Here is a 13,259-nt window from a genome sequence, read left to right on the forward strand (position 1 = left end):
GTTGAAAACCCCTCTTTTGAAAATTACACAATGACCCCAAACTCTCTCGAAATTACCCAACAACCCCCAACATATCGAAATACCAAAATTTAAAGACAAAGCTCATAAGATGGAGTAGGATATCCCTACCTCGAACTTAGAACTCAAATGGAGAAGAAGACCAAAACCAAAGTGCTCCAAACTCCAAACTTTTCGGATCAAAACGAAGCCCTTGACGATCAACACGCTTTTTACAAAGGCCAAAGGATAGAAGAACACCCTAACTAGATCAAACCCTAGAGAGAAGAGAAATCCTAGAGAGAGAGGCTCTAAAAAGTGTTTTTAGAAAGTAAGAGAGAGAGAGAGTGAATATAAAAAGTGATTCAAAAATGCCCAGCTGCCCACTTATATACGACACTCCTGCTTGAGTGGAGAATAGAACGCTCGAGCGTCAAGCACAAAAATCTGGACGCGCTCGAGCACAAGAAGGCCCACTCGAGCTCCAAGACACAAGAATAAAATACATCCGCTCGAGCGCGAAAACCAGTCCGCTCGAGCGTAGATTTCCCCCTCCCAGAACTTTCACAGACAAAGCACTACCCGCTCGAGCGCCAACAAACCCGCTCGAGCGCGACCCGCTCGAGCGTAGGAAACCCGCTCGAGCGCGACCCGCTCGAGCGTAGGAAACCCGCTCGAGCGTGAAAAACACACCTGCAGAAGTTTTGCAGGGACACGAGATACTGGGAGTGTGAAAATCCTGCTTGAGTGCAAGAAGTCCCGCTCGAGCGGACAACCAAAAACCAAAACTCCGCTCGAGCGCAGAATGACCCGCTCAAGCGTAACACCAAAAACCTGGGTAACTACACTTGAGACCAAAACTCAACCTACCTGTTCGAAACACGCCCAACACATCCTAAAACTCAAACATATGGAATTAAAGGATGACAACAAGATAAACAACCCCCAACTCCATAGAACCAAAGTCCAGAATACAACAATTACAGAAAGGGAAAACCGGAATCGCTATAGTGTACCTTCTTTATTTGATATTATTCACTGGACTTTCGCTCATGCTCATTCATGTGTATGTAGGTGAGCCAAGGAACGTCCAAACCCAGCCTCGGTGAAATATGTGAGAAACAGTCAAGGTTTTGAAGAGTCAGCCCAAATGTCTCACGCACGAGACTTGTCTTCGCTTCTTTTGTTCTTTCGATATGGTTTTGTTATATTGGCGAAAACATTGGATTACTTTTGTACATAAACTTTGGGTTTGACTGACTTAGACTTGAATGATCCTGTATGTACAAAACTTTTTGTTATTACATATTTTGATGTGAGTTATTAACATATATATATATATATATATATATGAATTGTTATGATGTGCCATGTAAGCACAGCTCTATGGACAAAAGTTTTGAATTTGCTTCCATTTGGCCCCTTTAATCTAATGAGTTATGTCTTGTTTGGTTTGAGGCTGTAGGTAATCTCTTGATTACTGGCCGGTTATGTCCTTAGCCCATAGGGGCGGGTTCGGGTCATGACAAAATCTCTCCCTCGATATACACAACCAGGCTATGATTCATCAACTGATCACCATTTTCATTGCAAAGCCTAGTCTTTACAATCTTTGGCACATAAAATGCCCTCTCTATTGTGGCAGTCACAACAGGTAAAATTAGTGCCAAAGTCAACAGTTTGTAAACCAAGAAATAAATTCTCTCTTTTCTAGTCTCAACCATCTTCCGAGCAAGGTCATTGATTCCTTTTAAATTTGAAAACTCAGCACTAGACCACATATCAATGATAAAATTCTCAAGTTGAATAGGAATTGCCATGAGCTCAATAGCTGGAAAGTCTTTTAGATAAAATTGGGCAAAACTGATCAATTTTGTCGTATCAAAAGCAACAAATGAATCAGATGGATTTAGGAATGCAACACATGTTGGAACAATCTTCTATGTAAAATAAATAACTTGAAACCAAATCAAACAAAAAATAAAAATAAAAATAAATTACTTACCAAATTTATTTGCCGAAACAAATAAGTACAAAAAGATCAAGTCGTGTGTGTGACACTCTGTGCTTAAGACAGATTGTCCCTGCTTCGGTGCTTACGGATAAATGGTGTCTATCTCCCAGGATACAATGATCTTTACACAAATTGTAATAGCACTCTAAACAATTTGTACGGTGAAATAAACTTATGTTCTATATTCTCATAATATTTCCTAAAGACTAATATGAAGAATAATAATGCAAGAGAACAAAAATTCCAAGCAACAAGTGAATTTATTGAATCAACAAACTACTGGAATATTGTAGTATTTATAGGCAGATTGATGACCTTCATATCTGTCCGAACAGGTACAAATTGAAGTGAACAGGTGCAGAATTCAAACTGAAACAAGTATGAAATTGAATTGAACCTGTTGAAACAGGTTTGAATCTGTCCGAACTGCTGGATAGTTTTAAAACTGTTTAGAGCAGTTTAATCTATTGGAAATTGGACCGGAGGGGCACTATTTTGGACAAAAAAATTGAATTCAAATTTGGTGCAAAATTTGAATTTATTTCGTTTAGAAAAAATAATTTTCCCACAAGAATATTTGGAAAAAATTCAAACAAATTTTGTCCAAAAATTTAATAGTAGAACAGACCCACACTTGTGCCCAGCATAGCCGGTCGGACGGCGGCGTGTGTGTGGTGGTTTGAGCCAAGGCCCATTTTGTCCATAACTCCTCCATTCTACAAACTTAGGGTGCCCCTTGGGGCCCAACCTAAGTTTGTCTACCTAGAGCTTATATACACATACATGCTCTCTTAAAGTTTCAATGTGGGACAACCATTTTAAGGAAACCCACATTTTACTTCTTTAATTGTCCATTCCACGAACCCGAAAAATGGTGTCAACTTCCCATTCACTCATAAATGGTTTTGACGAGCCGCCTTCATCATGTGACTTGTCATTTCTTGATCTATACACCTTGATCTCCCTCGAGGTACATACAAGTCATCCATATTAGGAATGCTTGTGACAAATCATTTGTAATTCCCTATACGGATTTCATCAAATGCAGATTAAACACAAAATCAAAGGATTGTAATGGGTCAAATAGATAGAATGCTTCTACTCTGTTACGTAGGAATAGGATCCATCGTCTACAATCGCATCAAGCATATTTGAAAACATACTAATCAAACTCAACAAAGTCCCATAATGTGATCCCAAACATATATCACCCGCAAGAATAAGAGTGTCCTCTTGATTGAGACCTTTCCCACTTGTAATCTCATCATTCTTTAGAGCTTAAACAACTTCAACAACTTACTTCTCCCAAGGAACATCTTGATGGTTACATGGAGCTCCAACAACCTTAACTACTTTAGAAACCACGTAAAAGAGTGTTGCAATATGGATATGACTCTTTGTTGCCTCCACAAGAGTTAATTCAAGTTTATGAGCAAAATAATGAACATAATATGCACTTTCATTCTCTTCCATTATACGTGTAGTGAATTTGTTGAACTCACCTTGCATATCAATATTATTAACCTTGTCATAACTTTGTCCACGTAACCTAGATATGTCTTCAATATGTGTAGAAAATAAGTCTTCAACCGCCTTCTTAAGTGAAAGAACACTAGAACTAGAAATTTGCTTAATTCCCAAAAAATGCTCAATCACATATCCGCTATCATCCACATATCTCAAAGAAACAATCAATTGCTCCTCCATCGATGCATCCTAAGATTTATCAAAGACAATAGAGAACATGCCATCACCAAGTTCTCTAACAATAACATTGGTTGTTTCAATCGCAATGGCATTAACAATATCCTTTTGAATACTAGGTGCTGTCAACTTAAGGTGTTCAGGAACATCTTTTGACAAAATAGCTATGAGATTCTCATTTTGATCTGAAAGAAGCATCAAAAGCTCAAGAAAATTTCCTTGGTTTCTTGAATCTTCAAATTCATCATGTCCATGTAATGGAATCCCTTGTCGCAAAAGAATTCGGATGCAATCAATTGATGAAATCAATCGAACTCTATAATCACTCTTGGCTTCATCAAGTAGCTTGAAGAAAACTATTTCAATATGTTTCTTTCGATTTAGTAAGTACTAACATTTTCTCCAAGCTTGACTGTGAGAGCTATTAACACCTCCCACATGACCTTGCAACCTTTCTTTCTTCTTCCAACTTCAAAACCCATCAACAACAAAAGACTTACCACCTCCTTGGTCTCCTATGCCGGGTTTGAAAAGGTAACAACAAAGGAAAAATGCAGGATCTTTAGCTATGCTATACTTCAACCAACTACCAAATTCATCAAACCATAAAGGGTTAAACCTTTTTGATGATTGCCCAATTTTCCTTCATGGAATATTGTGATTACGAGGTTGAGAAGGGCCTTTTAATAAGTACACTCTACGAACTTGTTCTCAGATGATATGATGATAATCTGTAATCTGAGGTCGTAGCCCCGGATCTTCAGGAAGGTCTAGCAAGTTGATTTCTATATGACTCTGTTTTGGAGACTCGTTATGAATCGGTGAAGATGATGATTCTACGCTCAATTTTCTTTATAATATCGCTCCATAACTATAAAAATTAAAACACACACATATAAAATAACAGATACCATATTTTAGGTAGTAGTATGTTTCAATGAATTGTAAGCAAAACTGGAAAAAAAGATTTTGAACCTAAATAAATAAATAAATGAAATAAAGGGTTAGGCTTCTCCTGTTCACATCTCAACATGAGAGAACTTGAGGGGCCAATGAGGCCCATCACGATTTCCGTTTATATTATCCCCAAAAGAATTATGTCGATCCGATAATCATAATATTTTCATTTTATCGTGTTTATCTCTAAAAAATGGATAATCCATTTTTTTTAAAGACAAATAAGAAAAAATAAAAAGGTTACGAAGATCAAACTAATTTTTTCATGGTTGATACAAATTGAGGGCTCTACAAAATGAGCAGTTAAAGATCATTGAAACAGGATCCGTGGTAGGCCCACGAGCCCCTTAAGTATTCAGGTTGAGACGTGAACATGGGAGAAGCCAAACCCTAAAATAAAAATACAACAAACATACTTTTAACAAAATTCCTCCACAATCTTAATTTTGAGTGAACCATCATAAAACAACCTTATCTCTGTTAATGTGCTATATCTTCTTTTTGTCACACATTTTCCAATTATGACAATCACAAACAAGAGGCAAAAAAAAAATCAATGTAACAATTATACCATTTTATCATCAACACGTGGTATCACCATTCATTTATTTTTTGAACTCTCAATGACATTTCCGAGGAAACACCATGTTACTTGCACTTGAGGGTTGACATCGACATCCACCTTCAAATGGAAATTTGAGGGCAAGGGACCATTCCCTTGACTCCTATTGATAATAATTTTATTTCATGAGAAATTGAACAAAAAAGGGCTGAATCAGCCTATTTCTTGCATGTACAAATCAAATTCTTTTTTGAGAAAGGAACTAAAGATTGAATGGTTTCTCAGCAGGAGAGAAACAAATGTCAAGAATCCTCTTTTTTCTATAACAGAACTGATGTTTCTTCAGAACACTAATAGATTAGTGAAGCTTGATACTATCTTCAATTGACAACTCATTTCCATTTACATTAGATGACAATTTCCATTCAAAAGCTTATAATTTACTACTCTATTAGAGACTTCATGACTGTCAAAGCATATATTTACTGAAACAACAGAGATAAAAGGCAATCATGTGACAAGGCATTAACATGTTATTACATAGTCATAGCACATTTGCAGTCTTGAAAAAAGAAATGAAGAAAAAAATGTAACTTATATTTTATTTACATTTCACTCACTTTTCTCCTTTCTATTTTATTTACATTTCACTCACTTTTCTCCTTTTCTTTTTCAAATTCCGACCCAAATCCATGATCTATACACAACCTTAGGAAACAAAAAAATTTGACACTGGGAAATAAAATCTTGTTACGTTTGCAATGAAAATTGATTGATTTGTATGGCCAATTTTTTCAAATGAACTTTTAGCAATTCAGTTAAGATTCTAGTTTAAATTAAGGTAGCTTGTAATTTGTAACTAGAGGTGTAATGTGAGCGGGTGCAGTAAGATTGAAGAGTTAAAGAAGTCAACTCTAATTCACAAGCATTAAAACCACAATAAGTCCCCACTCTACAAAAACCTCAAGAAACCCTAATTTCAAACTTACATGTGAGTCTTCAAGAAGAGAAACGCAGATTTCTAGGGAAATTCTTAGTGGGTAATCTAATTTGAGGGTTCGAACGAGGAAAGAATGTTGATGGATTGGGAATTAAGGCATGACATTGTAAACAATTTGTAGAAACTGTGGATGCGAATAGAATGATGTAAATACTCTCTTATTTTTTTTTTTTAAAAAAAAAATTTGGTTTTAAATTTGTTTCCTTAAACATTTTGATTTAATATGAATTAATCAATCTTTTCATCAAAAAATTCTTTTTATTCTAAATTTCTCTTAATTTTGATGCAAAAATCATCTCCAATGTTTTATCATTTTAAGTTTTCATTAAATTGAAATTTAACAAAGGATTTGATGAATTTTTAATTTGATGGAAAATTTTTTTTCCTTAATTTGATAACCATTTGATTAAATGATTACAGATAGTTTTTGAGTATTTTTTTTTTATAAAGTTTTAATTTGATGAATAAAAAAGAAAGTTAAGAATTGGACATGCTTGAATGGAAAAATGATATTATCATCTCTTTTATATTGACGGTATTAATTTTATCCCTTTAGCTATGTTAAAAGAGAGAGCGGTATAATTACGTTTAAATTGTAATATTTATTGTATTTTCTCTAAATTTTAGAGAAAATCAATGTAATTTTTCCTTTCCTTTTTTCCCCCCTTTAATTACCTTTGGCAACTGATCAAAAAGCTAAATTTTGACCTTAGTGAAAAATAAAAACTTAAATTGAAACATCAATTAATCAATATTTTTTAGCTTTTGAATTCTCTTCACATGAGTAATTTTTTTTTCTTTTTTTTCAAGACATTGCCAAACAGGGTTAATTTTTTATTTCATAAATAATAATAAAAAATTGCTATTTAAGCCTAAACCAAATAGAGCCTTAATGCTCATAGCAGTCATAGTCATTCAATCCATAGTCCATAGTATTTCAGAGAATTGGCAAAGAAACATCAACAATATAAAAAGACAGAATTAAAACTTTCTAAAGTAAAAAAAATTAACTTCTTAGAACACAATAAGAATTTCAATTCACCAAACTATCAGTTTTAGCTATAAACTAGAAGAAGAAGAAGAAAAAAAAAGGAAAGAAAAAATAAAACTATGCATTAAAATCACATGGTCACATCAGTTGGATCCATGATCGTATAATGAAATGTATAGTACTAATTTTCCTTAAAAATGAAATGTAAAGTACTAATTAATCAGACTTCACAATCCCAACCTTGCCTATGAGCGACCTTTTCAATTAATACTCTCTATATCACCATTTTCATACTATAATTAATAACAAAATTGCTACGTCTATAGAACAAGTGCTAGTAAATATCTTCAATTTGATTCTCCAATCGCCAATGAAGATGAAAAAATAAAAAATAAAAAATAATAATTATCATCAATTTTGTCTATTGATAGAAAGGTGTGAGAAAAAATGTCAAAAGCTCAGCTGGACTACAATAGCAACAAGTAAAAGCACTGCTCAAAGAGTAACATATAACATTATTTTCAATGCGAATTCTCTATCTAGTAGCCAACATTTCTATCACTCAAAATGATTAAGAATGTAACAAGGGGAATGGTTGTAACTTGTAAGATTGCATTTCAAAGATAAAAACTTGGCAATGCCTAGTCTTTTGTGACTGAAATCCAATTTAAAAGCAACTACATACAAAAGTGAAAATCTCCAAAGGTTGCTACATGATGCGAGAAAAGAAAAAAAAAAAATTCATGACATGAAACTCTTATTTAACTCAGTGCTTTAAGAAAACTACACAACTTAACAAAACTTTAAAATTTAATACAACAACAATGGTAAAACTTTTGAAGTGATCTTGTGTAGCTGCTATCTGGATACACATACACTCAAATGCAGCAACTATGTGAGACACCCTTTCAACTGAATTCCATTTCTTTATTGTGCAACTAAGAAAAATATCTAGTTTTGAAATAAAAAGCATTAGTAGCTAAAATATAGCCAATAGATAGAAACCATAAAAAATAATCCAACAAAGTAATGTTGCAATGATAAATTCCAATTACCTAATAATACCATTTGTCTTTGTTGATTTCTTCTTTCACTGCATCAGTGGGCACCCTTCTTAGACCTTTTCACCTTCGTATGATGTTTTCTGTCAACAATTTTCATAAGCCATTCTGGTCTTCGAGTTACAAACATAATATATCCCATAACCATTCCAAATACAAATCCGCATCCGTACCACAACACTATAACTTGCCAGCTAAATCCACTTGAATTGTCTGAATTCTAGTCTTGTTGGAGTGTTGGTGGAGGTGGCAGTGGCTGTAGTTCTTTACATTTCTTTGATAAAGGGAATCCACATAAGGCCAAGTTCCCACTGCATGAATCACTTCCAAATGTATTAAACTGGCTCCCTTAAGGAATTGGTCCTACAAGTTGGTTGTCCGAAAGGTTTAGTTCCTCAAGAAACATCAAACTCGTCAATTGTTGAGGAATCACCCCAACAAGCTCGTTTGAAGAATGGTCCAATGATTTTGTTAGAATATAGAAATATTTCCTATTTCATCCTTTTGTATATTTAGTATATTTATTTATGCCTTACAGTGCTATTGTAATTATGCTAATGAGTTAATATAAAAGAGGGTGAGATATCACTCATACCACTAACTTTTCTCTTCTAAAAAATAACATGGTATCGGAGCCACTCTGAAACCCTAGAGCCCACGAGATCATCACACCAGCCGCCGCCACCAGTCTCACCACCACAACCCCTACACACCCCTGTTTGTAACAACCCTCACTTCAACTTAGTCATACTTGCATACATTTATGTATGATCTTGTTTTGTTATGTGCATTTGCAAATCTTGTCTTGTTTTGCTCGAATGTTGCTTGCATGCTTTGTTCTTGCCTGGTGTGTTGCCGAGGTCATCTTAAGCCTAGACACCTTTGAACCTTTCCACACTTAGAACTATCTTGGAACCACTTCGGTTGACCTCCATCTTCACCCTGGCATATTGGCCGAGATGTCACCATCTAGGCCGAGGTGCGCGTCACCTAGGCCGAGAAGTGCATCATCTAGGCCGAGATGATATTATCTAGGCGTTCTAGATCCTTGATCCTTGCACTTAGTGATTTTGTTCCTGGAATGGTATGACCTAGACCGAGGTGTGGCACATCTAGGCCAAGGTGTGGCACAGTTTAGTCAAGTGTTGTCCTTCCAAGCCGATGTCGTTGTCACCCTACTTGCCGAAGCTTTGCCCTTAGCCGAGATCATCACTTGCCGGAGTGCTCTTGCCATCTAGCTTGTTGAACACACTTTGTCATGGTCTTTTCTTATCAGTCAGTCACCTTTTTTAGTAGAGCCAATCAGCCGATGCCACGTGTCCCAGCAGAGGGTTAAGTTAGTGACTGTCGAGAGAAACATATCATTTTGTATCAAATCTTGCGTTTTAGAGAGAGAGACTCTAGGAAGAAGGAGGTGAAGCCTTTGAGTAAGAGAGTGAACTTCCAAGCTTGATCATTGGTGCTTGAACCGTTAAATTCGAGTTCTGAGGTTAGAATCTTAATCACCTCTTGTTGTTCTTATTGATCATCTAGTTGCATTGCACGATCAAACCTGTTCTGCACGCCAGGCATTGATTTAAAGTTGGTTTTAGAAAGAGAAAATGGTTTTCATGTGTTCTTGAAGAAAAGCCTTGTTTGATCTGAAAGTTTGCATTAAGGCTCATGTTTTTGTGTTTGTTTTCATAAGATCTTTGAATATGGGTACCCAGGTCCATGTTTTTGAATTCATAGCATGAAATCTCAGATTTTGTAATAGCAAGTTATAATCTTTGCATTCATCTTCCTCATGTTCATGTTCTTCATGTTCGTCATGTTCTTCAAGAAAGGGAAACCCAGATTTTTCCGACTTCATTTCCTTGAATGTGGCCATCGAGGCCACACCTCGGCGATGAGGTTTGGGACCTCGGCCTAGACCTGGTGGTTGCCCAGCATGTTTTCTAGAGATAAGAAACTGTGTTTTGATTTGATTTGACTTAGTTTTTGAAGAATGCCGAGGTCATTTGCATGCATGCGAGACTTGTTTTGAGAAGTGCATTCAATAGACTTTGCCATGTGTTTGTAGGATTGGGACTTGCCTTGACCCCAACGTTTGAAGAACTATGTGAGTGGTATTTTTAATAAAGCTATGTTATTAATGTTTTGATGAGCTTTGCTTTGCTTTGTTTTGAAAAGTATTTATTAAGCATGAATGATTGTCCCTATTTTGTATATCAAGCATTATCTTGTTTTGATGACCTTCTCGGAAAGTCCTTAGTGCCAGGGGACTATAATGCAACTGCACATCTTGCTTTGAAAGTCCTTAGTGCCAGGGGAATATAATGCAACTGCACATCTTGTTTTGAAAGTCCCTTGTGCTGGAGGACTCTAAACTTTCGCAGTACTCTTGTGTTTGGGGGCTACAGGCCCTTGTAACATAGGTCCTTCGTGCTGGAGGACTCTAAACTTTTGTAGCACCCTCGTTTGAGATATCTCCCTTGCCTTGTCTTGTTTTGCCACTGACGGTTTACCGCGTGGGTTGTTTGTCCGGAATGTCATCATTTGTAATATGTTGATGCGAGTAAGCATCCCTTGAAGTTTTAAAGATTTGCTAGATGGACGATGTCCATCCCTTGTTATATAAAGTTTTGATATGTATCGTTTTGAAAGGACTTCGGCTATTATTCATGCAAACCCCTTTATTACTTGTACTATTCACTGAGTATCCAAGCTCACTCTCTCTATATATATGTAGGTGATGAGCAAGAGGGCGGTGACGCCTAGATGTGGTTCGCGAGCATGTTTTGGATTTTTGTTATGTCGGCTTGACTTGTATTCACGTCGGCAGTCTTGAAAATTATGCTTCTCAACTTGTAATACTTGTATTTTGCACACGTCAGCTTGAGTTTTGATCAAGATGTAATAAGTACTTTACTTCATTTGTACTAAGTTGTAACCCATGTGTAAAGATGTTTGCCATTTCATTCGACTTACGCACAGCTCTCATGGACTAATCTAATTTGTATGTATTTCTTCCGTACTTATGAGCCCCGTATATTTATATTCTATTGTGTGTGGATTTTGAAAATTGGCCTTCGGTGATCTCGGATTACTGGCCATCACGGCACCATCCTACTCGGGGCGGTTTGGGGTTGTGACAGAATGGTATCAGAGCACAAGTTCCTTAGTATACGTTATTCACACACTTTGAGTCCTAGAGAGCATAGGATTTTCCCTTAGAAGGATGTTAGGATTGCATCATATTGCTTGCTATGTGAACAAGGTGTGCATCGTCTCGGCATGCTTAATTGTTATTTGCCTACGTGTTTATTTGTTCATTTTGTTTTAAAGTCACATTTTGCATACTCATAGCATCATGAGGAGAGGTAGACCTCCAGTTGGCTGAGATCAGTCCGAGGACAGATTAAACAGACTGGAAAGGTTAGTTGAAGGTTTGGCCCGCGAGTTAAGGCAGACAAGACAGCAGTACGCTAGTGCTACATCGACTCAGGCCGAACAGACAAACGACCGAAATGCAGTTCCACCTCCACCTCCTCCAGTACCACAACTGCCTCCACAGCTAGCTTTATATGGGGACGGCATGATAGCTTTGATTAGAGAGTTCAAGAAAATGAAGCCACCGAGATTCCAAGGGGGTATAGAGCTGATGAAAGCCGAAGCGTGGGTTTTGGGAATGGAGAAGCTGTTTGAGATCTTTCCCAGCACCGACACCCAGAAGGTGACATTAGCAGCCTTTACACTAGATGACGACGCTCGCAGATGGTGGATGATGGTTTGAGAGAGCAATCCAGACTTGACCTGGACTCGATTTTTGGAGTTGTTCTACACCAAGCATTTTCCCCTAAGTGTTCGAGATCGCAAGACTACCGAATTTCAGACTTTGACGTAGGGCAGTAGAACAGTGGCTAAATACGACCGTGCCTTTACTGAGTTAGTGAGGTATGCACCCCACATGGTCAATGATGAATATATGAAGGCTAGGAAGTTTGAAAGTGGGCTTCGTGGACCGATACAAGACCGAGTTAACATGCTCAATATGCCGACTTACGCTGGAGTACTGGACAAAGCCATTCTGGCCGAAGCTAACTTGAACAGATACTAGAGTTCAGGAGAGAGCCAAAGGAAGAGGCAGAATTATGACAATCGCCGAGCACAATTTGGTACCAAGAAGAAAGCGAATGTTGGCAGTTCAAGCAACCCAAGGCAGGAAAGTAGTACTAAGCCGACATGCTCAAGTTGTGGGAAACCACATTTCAGGGTCTGTCGTTGGGCGTCTGGAGCTTGTTATGAATGTGGTGAAATAGGTCATTTTGTGAGGGACTGTCCAAAAACAAGGGCTGAAGATAGTAAGAAAGATGAGAATACCTCGGGTTCCGTACAGAAAGGTAACGTTGGGAAAGGACAGATGAGGCAAGGCAGAGTTTTTGCACTGGTACCAGGAGACACTCAGAATGCTGAGACAGTGGTGTCAGGTATACTCCCAATTTGCTCTCAAAATGCATATCTATTGATTGATTCGAGTTCTACGCATTCATTCGTTTCTGCTAAGTTTGCCGAGAAGATTAATACGAAACTAGAACTCCTTGATTATGTGTTATCTGTATCTACACCATCTGGGAGATCTATGAATGTTGCATCCATCTATCGAGCATGTGTTGTTGTGATTGGGAATGTTGAATTGTTAGCTGATTTAATGCCATTGGACATAACTTATTTTGATGTTATATTGGGAATGGATTGGTTAGTGGCAAATCACGCATCCATAAATTGTGTTTCTAAAAGTGTCACGTTAAAACCCCCAAACCTAGCTGAGGTCACGTTTCAGGGTAAAGGAGTAGTATCCCCACCTTACTTAATCTCATCCATGAAAGCCTATAGGTTGATCCAAAAAGGGTGTCAAGGTTATCTGTGTAGTATACTAAGTAATTTGAATGGAAGTATTGAGTTAGCCGACGTCCCAGTTATTAATGAGTTCC

At 37.1% G+C, this 13,259-nt stretch overlaps 1 protein-coding gene across 1 annotated transcript; it reads right to left on the reverse strand.

The window, feature by feature from the left end:
• Positions 1–1,517: 1,517 nt before the first annotated feature.
• Positions 1,518–3,718, reverse strand: LOC145795994 (uncharacterized). The gene is made up of 2 exons (XM_082880954.1): positions 3,312–3,718; positions 1,518–1,860 (listed from the first exon to the last, which is right to left on the reverse strand). The coding sequence occupies exons 1-2, from the start codon at positions 3,716–3,718 to the stop codon at positions 1,518–1,520; spliced, it is 750 nt and encodes a 249-aa protein (XP_082737080.1).
• Positions 3,719–13,259: the final 9,541 nt, after the last annotated feature.

Source organism: Camellia sinensis, chromosome 7 (assembly GCF_055761805.1).
Source record: "Camellia sinensis isolate YWXY chromosome 7, ASM5576180v1, whole genome shotgun sequence".
NCBI classification, from domain to species: Eukaryota; Viridiplantae; Streptophyta; class Magnoliopsida; order Ericales; family Theaceae; genus Camellia; species Camellia sinensis.